This window comes from Papaver somniferum, chromosome 4 (genome assembly GCF_003573695.1).
Source record: "Papaver somniferum cultivar HN1 chromosome 4, ASM357369v1, whole genome shotgun sequence".
Lineage (NCBI taxonomy): Eukaryota > Viridiplantae > Streptophyta > Magnoliopsida > Ranunculales > Papaveraceae > Papaver > Papaver somniferum.
This window is the reverse complement of record NC_039361.1, coordinates 146143777-146159526: the sequence shown is the minus strand read 5'-3', so window position 1 is coordinate 146159526 and position 15750 is coordinate 146143777. Positions and strand designations below refer to the sequence as shown.

Genomic DNA, 15750 nt, shown 5'->3' with positions numbered 1-15750 from the left:
CTTTTTTAGTTAAATGTTGGCCTCACTGAGTGTATTAGCCCGAGCCTGAAAAAATGTTCAGCCCCTTGAGTTTGTCACTAACCATTGAGAGATGTTTGAATCACATCCATAGAAACCTCATGGTTAATAGTGGGTGCTGGTTAATTAGAAGGGTTCTGAGATTTACTCCCTCCGTTCTTATTATATAGGCGGAATATTGGATTTTCCTAGTTCCACTAAATAGGCGGAATTCTAATTCCAAGTTACGTTTTGACCCATATAACCTTATTTATGTTGTATTGGAAATTGTATTGAGAATAAGACAACGGGTAAAAACAGGAAAAAACATGAAAATTTATGAAAACCAAATAATTTCTTATTCTACGAGATTTTAACTTCTCCGCCTATATAATAGGGACGGAGGGAGTATATAAAATAAACTGTTTTTTAGTTTGTTTTATACTCCCTCCATCCCTATTATATAGGCGGAGAAGTAAAAAAATGTAGTCCCTATATATAGGCGGATATGTATTTCCAATGTGATTTTTTCCTTATAAATTCTTATTAAAAAATATGATATTCACAAATTTAGTTAATGTCTTTGATAATTCCCAAGATCAATTATATTTTTTAAATATTTTAGTGGATAATTTTTTTTAGTAAATTAATATTTTTCATATTTCCTAGATAAATATATTGGAATTGGTGAGGGTAAATCAGGTACAATTAGGAAAATTTATGAAAGCTAAAAAATTTCTTATTCAAAGATAATTTCACTTTTCCGCTTATATATAGGGGACGGAGGGAGTATAAATTTTAGTACTCCTCACCTGTAAGTATTGGTGTCTTATTAGCAATATTACCGTAAAATAGTATGCAGAGTATATTATAAAATTAAAAGTAAAACGAAATAATAAAAATAAGAATGCTATCCAATTCCATCCTTTCCACTTTTCTATTCACTTCTGTCCAATCTAAACAACACATTTTAATTTAAATTCACATTAAGGTTCAGATGGGATTGTCATTTTCCGGATATCGGGTTTAGATTGGAGGGAGGTGAATATGAAGGTAAAAAGAAAGAACAATTAACTAGGATATATCAGAAACAGTTGGGATTTTTTACGGTTCATGTCGGCATGGTATTTCAATACCAACAATCAAAATCGACATGATTTTTCCATACCCGCATGAACGGTAAACACAAAATTGGTTAAAAAAAATCAACAATTTTTGGGTGAAAAAGACATCTAGATTTTGATACTGTTAAATGGACAAAAATGTAAAAATAGCCAGGATGTAAACAGTTTCATCCTACCCATTTTCAAATACTTTTTCTTATTTTTAATTCACATCAGGATGTATCCAGTTTCATCCTCGCTATTTTTTAAGTTTAAGGCAGGACGAATCCAGTTTCATCCTTACTATTTTTTTGGTGTCCATTTCACCCATACTAATTTTTACTCGTCCATTAGAATCATGTTTTAAAAAGATTTGGACAAATGATCGTTCTCCGAACGGTAAAATATTCCAATTATTTTCGATATATCCCAATTAATTCTTAAAAAACAAAGAAACAAGAGTTGAATAATATTACCGATTAAAAAGAAGGAAGAAAATTTAATGTAATGAAAGCATGGGAAATAAATGCGTCATGTGCAAGGAATGAAATGGAGCACCAAGAGAAGAAGTGAGCTTACCCACTTGTCTTCTGGGTGTTATTAAATACAGTGTGTCAAGAATTGCGGCTTTTTCATTTAAGTCTTGAACTGATGATATTTCTTAGAAAGTTACTTCCTATTAAAAGCCGAAATGGTTGTTCGTTAGTTTGTTGATATGTGATTATTACATTATGACTTTTGACTCAATTCCAAACTTATCATGCTACTGGTAGTTTTGGATTTTTGGTTTTTACGGATTTTGACTTCTTAAACTCGCTTTTCATAAACCCCGTGAATGATGAATCATGTATACGCTGCGAGTCAATAATAAGTCAGGTTACGACTCTTTCTTATTTAATACTAGTACACCGTTAAAGAGTCTGACTGACTCAGTCTAAGAGCTTGACTTGACCTGGCTGACTCGACTTGTAGACTCCCATCCAAGACTTGCATGCATTTGTAGCTTGGGGAGCCTTCCAAGACCATAGACTCGAATGTTTATGTGGTGGTGCAAGTACGTAACATCATATACGTGATTCCATCCCCTTACTGCGTGTGCAATATAATCGATATTGCTCCTAGAGATATCGGGTCACCGAAAAGAGTATTAAAATTCACATAACATAAAGCATTTCTCAGTTCATCGTATGTAAATTTTGATACTTTTCCTAGTAATCTGATATCCCATCAGCACCCATAAATATAACGATCTTTACGTAAATTTCATAAAATGGACGGTCATTTAAGAATTCACACCTCAGTAGATCCCAAAGTCTGTTAAGAATTTTAGTCCATAAATGAAACCTCTACTCTCTTTTTATATGTCCATTGCCCTCGTATATTCACCTTCAAAATTGATACTCCTTCTGTTTTTGAAAAGAAATATGATTGTTTTTTTCATTTTAGTCTAAAAATAAATCAAATCGTAAAATTTTCCTAGTTGTAATGTTTCATTATATTACCGAATCAAAGTGTTATGGTTGTGCGTTTCTTCATTTGGCAACATTGCCAAAGAAGCCATATACACAACAACGCCATTAATTTTCTCACTATTTATGGCTCTTTTATTAGCTAGCACTAGGAGTCTAGGAATGCTGTTTCACCTATGTCGCACTAGTTTAAGACAAATTTCCCTATCTCAGCCAGCATTTCAAAGTCTTTTCTTTTCGTGTCATCAAAAATTAAAAGCACCTCATCAGAAATTAAAAAGATTGACTAAAGAAGAAAATCTTCCACTAACTGATAAGTGTTGCTTTTTTACCTCAAAAACTCAGCTACAGCTGTACCTTCTAATATCTTACCATATTTGATAAGATTCAATTTCACCAAACACAGTCCTATCCTATGGCAGTATGACTATGAAAGAGATGCAACTGGTTGGCTTGCACTTGGAAGGCCGGCATTAATAACTTGCAACCAACTCCAAAAGTTTTATTTTTCTTTTTCTTATAACAGTCCAACATAAAATTTCTTTTGTCCTTCTTGAAGCATTTTTTTTACACAAAACTAATAGACTGTGTTATTCTTCGAAAATAAAAACAAATAGATGTTTATTTTATTATATCTTTTTCGGACTCAACCAAAACATCCTTCTATAAAACTTTCAATTTTAAATTTATATCAAACTTAGAGAAATAGTGTTGTGGTATTATTTTGGGTTCCAACATTATAGATTTGGGTTCAAGTCTCACCTCATTATTGATTTGGGTTCAAGTCTCACCCCATGCATTTGACTAGGTATATTTATATATTTATATTATTTATTTAAATCCGGGAAAGCAGGGCCTTGGGGGGCTTGGGAGGTCTGGTGATTCAGAAACTGATTTTTTGTAGATTTAACTCTTGATTTCCAAAAACGGTTTTTTCAACTTAATATTCTCCAATTAATTCTATTAATTTTTGGTAATTATATTATTACCGTTTTGTGACTGTTATGGAGGATTTTCAGTGAGCACTAATTGCAAAATTGATTTTCATTAAAACCGTATTAATTTCTTTTGAGTTATAAAAGAACAGTTTCTGGATAAGATGAAACACAATTGTTTTTCATCTATTTTGAGTTTTGAGCAAGTGTAGAAAGAGTTGTTGTTGGTTCGATTTCTCACAGTGCAGAGAAATCGAACAAGAGAGTTATCAGCTGTTTTATCTCATAGAGTTTTCGACAAGAATCGACTGTTAGCACACAATCAAGAGGCAGAGTCGTGAAACACCTTAAAAATAGCGACCTAGTCCGCGACTCAGCAATTTGAGATCCGTTTTGATTTTGTAAATTGTTTCCAACATAAGTTTACCCAAATCATTGGTGGGTAGTCTAGTAACAAGCTGGGCATCAACACCTTTCTGAATGACAAGTCCTATGTGATGAAATAAATAATTGCCAAAATTATTACTAAATATATTATAATTTTTGATATCAGTAAATGGTGCATCTATTAAGAGATTCCAATAATCTAATCGAATCAAACAAGACTACCCTCTGTCATCCTTTTTATCTCATAGTGGTTAGAATTCGTTCAAAATTGCTTAATGAGGCTGATGCAAAAGAAAGAATTCACACGGATTCCACATGGTTGATGGAGGTAGGATTATTTTTATTTGCAGTTCGCTGTCGGCACTATCATTCTTCTTTGGTACCCAAGTTATTTTTCAAGTCTTGACTGCTTAAAGGTAAAATCTCGAGAATAACTCGATAACAAGCATTAGTGTTGATAAATAATGTAATTGATGATTTACAACGCGTTTGGATACTGCTGCAATATTGGGTTTTGGGATTTCTATCTCACACAACTGTGTTGAGATTAATTTCATTATTTTGTATATATACTTGTACAAATACATTGAATGAGTGAAGATCCTAATATTATAATTACATCAAGAGAATTAAATTTATTCTATAGATAAATCAAAGAAATTAAAACTAATTACATCAATATTATTCTTTGCATGTACTAATCTTTGTTTCCATATTCAACATTGCATGTATTCAATCACATATTATTCATTGCATGTACTAATATTGTTTCCATATTCTTCATTGCATGTACTTAATATGTGTTGATCTTCTTATATATTTGCATGTGTTAATACCCCCCCCCCCCAAGTTGGAGCGGTAGAGCCTGAACGAACGCCCAACTTGCCAACTAACGACCAAATTGCGGAGCTCCCAGAGGCTTAGTGAAAACATCAGCCAGTTGATCAGACGACGGAAGATGTTTTGGTAGAATCAATCCACTTATTAACTTTTCACGAACAAAATAACAATCAATCTCGATGTGTTTAGTACGTTCGTGAAATACCGGATTTTGAGCAATATGAATTGCTTCTTGACTATCACAAGAAACAGTGATAGGAAGAGGACAAGAAATGTGCATGTCTTTGAAGAGATAAACTAACCATTGAAGCTCAGCATTTAGATTTTCCAAAGCACTATATACAGCTTCAGCTGATGAACGAGACACAGCAGGCTGTTTCTTTGATTTCCAAGAAATTGGCCTATTACCTAACGTAACAAAATATCCAGTGGTAGAACGACGAGTAATTGGGCAGCCTGCCCAATAAGAGTCAGTGTAACCATGAATAGAAGGAGAACTGGATGAGGACAAGAATATGCCATGTCCAATGGTTCCCTTGAGATATCTTAGAATACAATGAGCAGCATCCATATGAGCTGATCTGGGATGTTGCAAAAATTGACTCAGATAATTAACTGAGTATGTGATATCTGGTTGTGTTACCGTAAGATATAACAAACGACCTATTAAACGACGAAAGCAGCTTGGATCAGTCAATTTCGTACCATCTGTAGGAAGTAACTTGAGTTTTGTATCCATTGGATAAGCTGATGTACGAGCCCCTGTGAGGCCGGAATCCTTAAGGATATCAAGAATATATTTTCTTTTACATAGAAATATACCATTGGATGAGCGAAAAACTTCAATTCCCAAAAAATACTTCAAACTACCAAGATCCTTGATTGAAAAATGAGAAGTGAGACGCAATTTGAGAGAATTAATGAAGTTATTATCTGTACCAGTGACGATAATATCATCAACATAGACAAGAACAAATATAGAGGTTGTACCACGATGATATGTGAAAAGAGAATTATCACATAAGGATTTAGCAAATCCTTCAGATAATAAAACTGAAGAAACCTTCGCAAACCATTGGCGAGAGGCTTGCTTTAAACCATAGAGAGACTTTTTGAGTTTGAAAACTTTGGACTCACCTGGACGTGCCATACCTGGTGGAAGCTTCATGTAAATTTCTTCATCCAAATCACCTTGAAGAAACACGTTGTTGACATCAAGTTGATGAAGAGACCATCCCTTAATAGCTGCAATAGATAATAAGACACGAACAGTAACCAACTTAGCTACTGGTGCAAAGGTATCATAGTAGTCTATACCCTCTTGTTGTGTGTATACTTTGGATACAAGTCGAGCCTTGTAACGTTCAACGGTACCATCAGCATTGAATTTGATTTTAAAAACCCATTTGCAGCTAATGGATGTTTTGCCAGGTGGTAAATCTACTAATATCCAAGCATCGTTGGCTTCCAAAGCAATGATTTCTTTGGCCATGGCTGCCCGCTATTTGGGACATTTATTTTTCTGAGAGAATGATCTCGGTTCATCAGTGAGAATAACTGAAGCTAAAAAATCTTTGTGTGAAGCAGTGAATTTGTCGAAGGAAAAATAATTTGTCATTGGATACAGTGATGAAGACGCATCCTTAGTAGAAAAACAATGGTAATCCTTTAAATAGGATGGTGAATTACGAGAACGAGATGGATGTGAATGTATTGCTGATGATAGAATCGCTGGAGAGATAGGAACCTGAATAGGTGGAGATGTGGCTGATTGGTCTGGCAATACGACAGGTGACTGAACTACTGGAACAATAGTAGTATCGATATAAATTGATTCTGCGGAACGGACAGAAGACGAGCCACTCATGAAATTGCGTGTAGCAATAGTTGGTTGTGAAGCAGAATCATGAGAAGGTACGACAGGATTTGAATGCTCAGAATGCGACTGAGACTGAGAGCATGGGATAGAATGCTCAGGATTCGGAATATCACCACATGATTGGGACTGAAATATGGAGTCGTAATAAGAATAATTAGGCTGTGAAGGCTCAATAGGAACTGATGTTGATGAAGACATATCTTTAAAAGGAAATCTATGTTCATGAAACACTACATCGCGTGATATGTACACAGATTTTGATGATAGATCAAAAATTTTTGTAACCCTTCTGGCCATGCGGATATCCGATGAAAATGCCAGGCTTAGCACGTTCATCGAATTTGTTACAAATACGTATATTTATGCCAAAACAAAGGCAACCAAACACTCGGAGATGTGAATAATCTGGTGGCGAATTGAGAAGTAACTCATGTGGAGATTTATGAGATAATACCGGTGTTGGAAATTTGTTAATCAAATATGTTGCAGCTAAAATGCAGTCTCCCCAAAATTGGATGGGTAAATTAGCTTGAAAGCGTAAATACCTTGCAACATTGAGCAAGTGGCGATGCTTGCGTTCAACAATACCATTTTTCTGTGGCGTATATATACAACTGGTTTGATGGAGAATTCCATTTTGATGAAACCAAGATTGAAGTTCATTTGATTTAAACTCAGACCCATCATCAGACCTGAAAGTCTGTAATTGAGGAATAACTAATGAATTGATACCAGAGGAGATGCTGGTAATGTGATGCCCAAATTGTTTTATAACAAAGGCAAAGAAATATTTGAGAAACTTCAAGGTTTCAGACTTTACTTTCATCAAAAATACCCATGTACACCTAGAGTAATCATCTACTATTGTAATAAAATATTTTGCACCAGTTAAAGAAGCAGTAGAAAAGGACCCCATATGTCAGCATGAATCAATTGAAATGGATTCTTTGATAAAGAAATATTGTTATTAAACTTGAGACGAGATTGTTTTGCCCGTGGGCATACATCACATAAGTGTTTAAATGAAGAACGAACATAAGAAAAATTACGAGCTAAAAAATTAAAACAATCCATATGTGGATGACCGAGACGACAGTGCCATATATCTATTGGTTTATTAGCATCTAAAGATGAAACTGATGGTTGGAAACTGAAATGGTAGAGGCCAGCGATACGCCTACTCCATCCAATCTCCTTTTTTCGTGAGACGGTCCTGAAAGATGCAAGACTCGTATGAGAAATTGATACATCAGTTTGCTGTGATTGTAAGCTGACTTACAGAGATCAAGTTAAATTTAAAACTTGGAATGTGAAAAACATTGAGTAGCTGAATATTGGGAGATAAATTCACAGTCCCAATATGAGTGACAGATATATTCGAACCATATGGTAATTGAACCGTGATTGGGTTCATAACCAATGTGTAAGAAGAAGAAAAAAGAGAGAGGAGCAAATGTGATGAGTTGCACCACTGTCTATAATCCAAACATTAGAAGAACAAGTCATAGTAATACCTGCAAAATTGGCAAATGGAGTGACATCAGTGTCTCCATTGTTTGGTTCAAGTAAAGACATAAGTCTGGCATATTGAGCTGCAGTTATACCAGGAGTAGCCTGTGTATTGGGAACAATAGCAGCAGCAGCATATGACGGAGTTGGAATATCTCTGGATCTCGACAGATCTTTTGGGTAGCCATTGAGCTTCCAGCAGGTAAGCCGAGTATGACCATGTTTGTTGCAGTGGTCGCAAAAAGGTCTGGGTCTCTTGTTGGTACCGTTGCCAGCGTTGGATGTAGTGCCGGGATTAAAGAAAGACCTCTGATTTGGTCTTTCTGAGTTGGGAGCACTGCGAAAAACATTAAGTGTAGCAGATTCAACTTGAGTAAGAGAGGATGAGTTTATACCTTGCTGCTCCTCCTCCTGCCTCACGAGATTATAGAGTTTGGATGCTGATGGCAATGGTTCCATCAACAAACACTGACTGCGCGGTGCAGAAAAACGGTCATGCAACCTTGTAAGAACTCCATGGCTCTATCTTGCACCACAGATGCAAGGTTGAAGAGGTCTGAATGTATCGAGTTGATCCCACAACGTCTTGAGTTGAGTAAAGTACATCGCAACGTTTTGATTTTCTTGTTTCAGAGATGAAATCGATTGTTTCAGGGCAAACAGTTTCGGTGCATTCTTATGAGAGAACCTGTTCTTAATCTCCAACCATTGTTCCTGTGCAGATGGGACATGACATTGGATTTGATAACTGGATCGACTGAGTTTTCAACCCAGCTACCAACCAAATCGTCTGCACGAGTCCAATGGAGGAGATCAGTTGGATCTGTGGGTTTGGTGATGGTTCCATCAATGTAACCTAGCTTGGCTTTGGCACTTAGGGCTTTTCGGATTCCTCTTTCCCAGATGCAATAGTTATCATCTGTGAGGAGAGGAGTAAATATGACAGTGGTAGGGTTGTCAGCCGGATGCACATAATAGGGACTTGATTGAGGAAGACCTGAATCTCTATTAGGTGGAGGATTACTGGAAGATGGAGGTATTTGGATGTCATCTTCAACAGTCATGATGATACAGTTGCAGGTAAAAAAAACTAACCTAGCTCTAGAGTACCATGTTGCAATATTGGGTTTTGGGATTTCTATCTCACACAACTGTGTTGAGATTAATTTCATTATTTTGTATATATACTTGTACAAATACATTGAATGAGTGAAGATCCTAATACTATAATCACATCAAGAGAATTAAATTTATTCCTACAGATAAATCAAAGAAATTAAAACTAATTACATAAATATTATTCTTTGCATGTACTAATCTTTGTTTCCATATTCTACATTGCATGTATTCAATCACATATTATTCTTTGCATGAACTAATATAGTTTCCATATTCTTCATTGCATGTACTTAATATGTGTTGATCTTCTTATATATTTGCATGTGTTAATAGATACACATCCACAAGTTATTTTTTGACTTTTGAAATCAAAAAAATCAGAAGTTAATTTGGGTAAACAATTTCAAAAAGACTTCCAGAAGCAGAAAAATTAGCTTTTTGTTAAGCAAAATATTTTTGCTTCTGACTTCTACTTCTGGAAAAGCAGAAATCAGTAGCATATTTATATCCAAATGCGCGTGCTAGGAAACTTGGTCGCAAAGTTTGCTTCTTTACCTATTACCCTACTTAGGCATGCCTATTGGTGAAGTTTAGTTTGCATAAGAATTCAAGATAACTATTATTGATGTTTAAAGTATCGATTTACTAGAACTCAAACACGACATTAAAAAACATTATCTTAACTCGAACCATGATGCTAATGGGAGGAAATTTCTCGGTTGCCAATGTCTACAACATTTATATCAAAGAGGTACTGAATTCAGCTTAATTAACAAGCTCCTTCTGCTTAAGCTTCCATCTAAAACTACAACTTTTCCATGGAAACTTTACACAATGCTATTCTCAGTATTATGGATATATTGTAATGCAAAGGGGTTCGACCCGTATTGCCAATTTTGTAATACGTGGGAAGAAACTGTTCACACCTTTTTCGTCATTGTAGTTTTGCTCCTTCAATTTGAACATATTTTACCACTTCATGAGACATATATTGAGCAAGTGCAAGCTACATCATACAACAACTTGAAGCTTGGTAGATTTACTAACCTTCGAATTCCCTGCAAATTCATCTGGCCTCCCATTTGTGCCATTATGTGAGAATCTTGGAAAGAAAGAAATACACATATTCAAGGATGAGATTAAAACTTATTATAAAAACAAATACTCATTTTGTGTCTTCTTAATATCTTATGTTGTTATCTTACTTCTATCGGCTACATTTACCTTAACTTTAAAAAATATTTAGATACGCTCAAACAAATCAGGTACAAAGTCGTATACAAATGAAATGAACAAAGGATTTGGTATTTATTTTAGAATGGATCACAGGCAGAGCGGGATTTAGATCAGGAGTCAAATGACAGAGAAAAATAAATAAAAAAAATCAAAGATACAAGAAAAAGAATTTTTGCTCGAATATTCCACGATTTATAAAGGGGATATCAATATTACTTGGGGGTGATCAATCCGCATAGGACAAATAAATATTAACAAATAAATCATGGAATATTCCAACGTATTTAACCAAAAGTTGGTTAACATTAATCAGTAAAAAATGAACGCGCAGTTAGTTACCAAAGTGAAATGAAATTTCTTTCTTTCTTGTCTATTTAATTAAATAAATTTTGGTGTTCGCTCGTTGATCTGGTCCCGCGGAAATCTCTCTCTAACTTTCTCTCTCTTGTTTTCTTCTTCTTCTCTCTCTGGGAAAACCAAACCTCTCTTTCTCTGAAAGAGCTTCATCTCAGAACATTGATTTCTTCTGCTTCCTCCTTCTACAAATCATTCATTGCCTATATAAAGGTTTAGAGACCGAGAGAGTCAGAGAGACTTCTTCTTGTTTCGGGGAATGTTAGAAATTTTGAGTTGACCTTATCATTTACAGAGAGTAATGAAATTTGATCCATTTCTTCTTCTTCCTCTGGTCGGTCTCCTTCATCATCAAAATACTACCATTACGTATACCACTTTGAGGATTTCAACTTAGAGTCTCAACACTTTGTTGTTTCTCATCATTTTGAATGCAGTTTCAGATAAAAACAACCCTTTTCTCAAACAAAGGTAACAACACCAACCAGTGAATGCAACCTTTGTGGACTTTTTAATCTATAAACTATTTTTTTTTATTTTTTTTTGAAGAAAAACAAATATCTTTTGATTTGAAGAAAATTGTTTTTTTTTTTGTTCTAAATTGGTTTATTTTCTGTGTGTTTGAAGATAACAGTTGCGGAATATCATCATCAACGTCATTAATATGTCTGCTTTAATAGCCCGAACCGGGAGACATAGGCAACGATATGAGAACGATTTTCGCCTTGTAGCTGGGTAAGTCCTTTTCCTTTTCTAACTTTTCGCTTTCACTTTTGACTTGTTTCATCATTTGTCTTGCATTTTCGACTCATTTTTTGTGTGTATTTAGGATTCTAATAGTTCTTTTGCATTTTTGAAAGTCCAGTAAACGCGATTACCGTGTTTATTGTGTAATTTGGTGGTTCGATCAATACTGTTTAAGCGCGTTGAAAATTTGGATTGTAGAAATTTGTTGTTTGGTGCCGTTTTCTTGAATTATTGATTGAGTGTGCATAGGATTAAGCTCGTGTCGTTGTTCCGCGTTGTCACGATTCACACCACAAGACTAAGTCTTCCTTTCGGATGAGAAGTAAACACCAAATTTGGGTATTTTTCAATCCTGTCAATTTTTGTCTGTTGCAAATTGCATTACTCTAAAATTTAAACCACTCAAGGTTTTAGATGAGAACATGGGAAATTATTAAACCTCAAGTCCTCTCTGAATGATATATGAACGTTTCTGATGTTGTCTGGAGGTGTATGTTTGTAATTGCCGTCCAAATAAGTAACTTCTGCTGTGGCTAATTCTACTTGACACGTGAGCAAACTTGTCAATGGAAGTTCAGATCTTTTGGTGAAATTCTACTGGATATAGAAATCCACAAAGGGATGAAGTTTCTTGGCCATGACTGAGTGGATGATATCATTTTCATGTGCTTCTTGAGAGGTTAGGATATCGATATCTAACAGTCATCAAACATGTGATATCCAGGGCAAACTGTTCTTTGTGAATCTGTTTGTACTAATTAGTTGCAATAAACAATAAGGGACAGGATAAAAAGAGGAAATACTTCTTTATTTTCTAAAAATATAGTTGACTTTTACATCAGCTATCTTTTGCTATATCGACAGACAGGAATCTTTTGGTGATGATGCATTCATGTCTAATTTCCTACCCAGTCCTCTTGTGTGAATTATTGCTTCATCTCTGGTTATTACTGCATCTATGTTTGACCACATTTTTGGGAATCCTTGCTGATTCTCTTATCATAAAACACGAACAGGTGTATTCCATACAGAATCAAGAAAGATGGTGAGGATGACACGGTTGATTGCGAGAGTAGGTTGGAACTTCTTATGGTGTCGTCTCCTGACCGAGAAGACCTTGTTTTCCCAAAGGTATGAATTTGCTTGTTTTCTCTATGTTATCTTCGTTTTTTTTATTATCACTAAGACCTTGCTAAGGATAGTAGCATGTGCTGTATCTGGAGTGTTATCTGACATTCTTTCATAATTTTGTCTCAGGGTGGATGGGAGGATGATGAGACTATTGGCGAAGCCGCCTGTCGTGAAGCCTTGGAGGAAGCTGGAGTTAAAGGAATACTAGATGTAAGCTCATCTTCTTGATTGTGATACTAGTAGCAATTCTACACTCTGCCTATTGGGTAAAGAAGAAATAAAGATATTTCCTTGTAAAATAGTATCAATTACGACTAAAGAAGACAGAATGATTTGGCGAAATTCATTACTTTCCTTAGGCTTGATGGTGGACGAGCTCTTTTGTTCATTAGACTTTGTTCAGACTCTGCCAGAAGTGATTTATGTTCATTTTGCCCGGACTTAGTTTTTCATGTACAACGCATCAAAAATCATTTCTTCTCACTCTTGATGTTTTGTTTTACTCTTCTGTACAGGAAAGTCCCTTGGGAATGTGGGAATTCAGAAGTAAGAGCAGACAGAATAGCTGCAGTACGGAAGGATCTTGCAGAGGTTACATGTTTGCATTGGAGGTGACCGAGGAACTTGAAACCTGGCCAGAGGAGGATAACCATGGGAGAAGATGGGTAAGTCCACCAATGCTTGAATTGTTATTGGTTTTGATTTACCAATGTTTATGCCGTTGAACTTGTTCTTTCAAAAAAATAAATAAAATAATACGTGCATATGTGAACACACTATGTCTTAGAAGATAATTTTTTTTGATCTCCTTCTATCCATGTTTTAAGCAGCTAAGTGTTGGAGAATCATTCAGACTCTGTCGATATGAGTGGATGCGAAGAGCTCTAAACGTGTTTCTAACAGTGTTGTCAGAACTGGGCAAATATGAAATGAAAGAAGATGAATTGACTGAACTTGACGCTACTAGTGATGATGCAGTTTCTGTCGCGGATGTTGTCATGGGCGACCATCAAATAAGGTCTCCAAGCTGTTTTCTAAAATCTTCTGGGTCCCAGCAACTTGGCGGTGAGTCTTATAATTGCATTGTCTTGGGATGACAATGATGACAACCCATCATCTCATCTGAGAATTTCGCTTCTCCATCGGTTACCTCAACCCAGCAGCAGAATTAATAGATAAGCCCTTATTCTTCTTACGGTTCTACTTTGTTCGACTTGTTTTGTACCGGACATTATTTGTAGTCGCAATTGTAGAAACTAGGTTGTGGGAGGTCACCTATTTTGTTGCCTGTGTAGATGAACTGGGTCTTGCTTGTATTCACCTCATAGTTCTGTAACTTAATCAGTTTAGGCAGAAAATAAATAACAGAATGAATCATTTCCGCCAACAGTTTGTTGCTTTATATCATCTTCTTTTAGATGGGATTGGTAGCATCATAGTTTCAATCATATTACCAATGTCATCAGTAGACATCAAACATACAAATGAAACTGATATAATCGAACAGGCGTGGATGAAGAATGTGGCTGGCGTTCTATATGTGGATGCTTCCCAGTGACGCATTAGACGCCTAAGCTCCGAATGACAAATCAATACACAGTTGCACACAAAAAATAAGGGAAATGTTTGGTTCATATCGTGTTCTACCTTAAATCGATTATGTTATCGAAAGTCGTCACTATCTTCTGAGATGGTGAACTAGATTTCTGAGAGTGGAAACTGAAGACCGGGCCAGAGATGACTCTTATTACTCATGACTTCGTTGTTTCTTATGGTTTTAAATGTGCATGCATATATTACTTCTTAGTTGGGTAAGTCTTGTTATTTCTTCATGGTCAGTTATTCTGTTCTGCTGTATGTGGACAGCCATCTATGTCAACTTTTCAAGGCAAAAATTCGGGTGTTTTATGGCCCTCGGGAATGTTTGGCTTTCCATTTGAAAGAAAGAAAAATGATACTGCAAAACCACATTTGAGTAAAATTAAATCCGAGGGAGTTATTTCTCCAAAGTTTTGTAGCCATTGCAATTTGTGTTATGTAATATGTTTAGTATGCAGAACTTTTACCCAGTTTTGCAAAGCCTGAAATAGAGCATGTTATAATGTGCCTCGGCTAATTTTAGTATAAATGTACTCCAAAGCTACATGAATGCCACTCAATACTCACATTTCAAAGCTTCTCGATATCATTTTTCTTTGGTATGTGGGACTAGTTTAACAAAGAGCCCCTAAAAACCCTTTGCTTAAATAAAGTATGTCTGTGTGAGAGAGAAGCCACAGAAACAAAAAGAAACTGCAGAAGGTACGAATGGAAGCTCGCTCGAGCAGGGAAGCAATGGACCCGAAGTAAACCAAAGCAGCAATAAGAAGAAGTGCATAGGAAGGCACCGAAGAAAGTTTACCAAAGCTTTAAATCAAAGTAATTGCATGGGAGTTGCCTACTACCACGGTTTCTAAATAAAATTTGGGGATCTCAATGAACACTCAATCCACTTTGCTAATAACCAAGAGTAGTTAAATGATCCAAGTTGATAGGTGTCTAAAACACCTAATTTTATATCTAGTATTTATCCTTTCTTTGTTATTTTTCTTGTGAATTATGTATCTTATGTTTGCTTTTGAGTTATTAGGTACTCTGGAATCATACGGAGAAAAAGAAGAAGAAATCACCCAATTGGAGTAAAAGGGCAAAAGCGTCAGTTCATATGCAATTACTAGACGTATTATTCTTGGAGCTTTGGAGATAGCTACAACTAGGGTTTGCTTTCGTTTTATTTTTCATCTTCTTCAATTATTTTATGATTATGATTATGATGAATTCCATTATTATGAGTAACTAAACTCAATTATTGGTTATGGGATAAAAGTTAATTTCTCAAGCATGTTATTTAAATCAATGAATTAGTTTTGTCTCAAAACTTTATTGTTTATGATTCATGGTTGATATTGTTTTATGATTTGAATGCTAGTTTGGTTGAGTCCGGAATCAATTAGATTAGTCTTCATCTCTATTGCTAGATTAGGGTTTTCAATACGAAATAGTTG

General features: G+C 35.4%; 1 protein-coding gene across 1 annotated transcript; it reads left to right on the top strand.

Moving 5' to 3' along the window:
- Nucleotides 1-10872: 10872 nt before the first annotated feature.
- On the top strand, nucleotides 10873-14113 carry LOC113271501 (nudix hydrolase 13, mitochondrial-like). The gene is made up of 6 exons (XM_026521386.1): nucleotides 10873-11299; nucleotides 11456-11563; nucleotides 12592-12706; nucleotides 12833-12916; nucleotides 13222-13371; nucleotides 13537-14113. Exons 2-6 carry the CDS (start codon nucleotides 11493-11495, stop codon nucleotides 13801-13803), a joined length of 687 nt encoding a protein of 228 aa, XP_026377171.1. The 5' UTR covers nucleotides 10873-11299; nucleotides 11456-11492; the 3' UTR covers nucleotides 13804-14113.
- Nucleotides 14114-15750: the final 1637 nt, after the last annotated feature.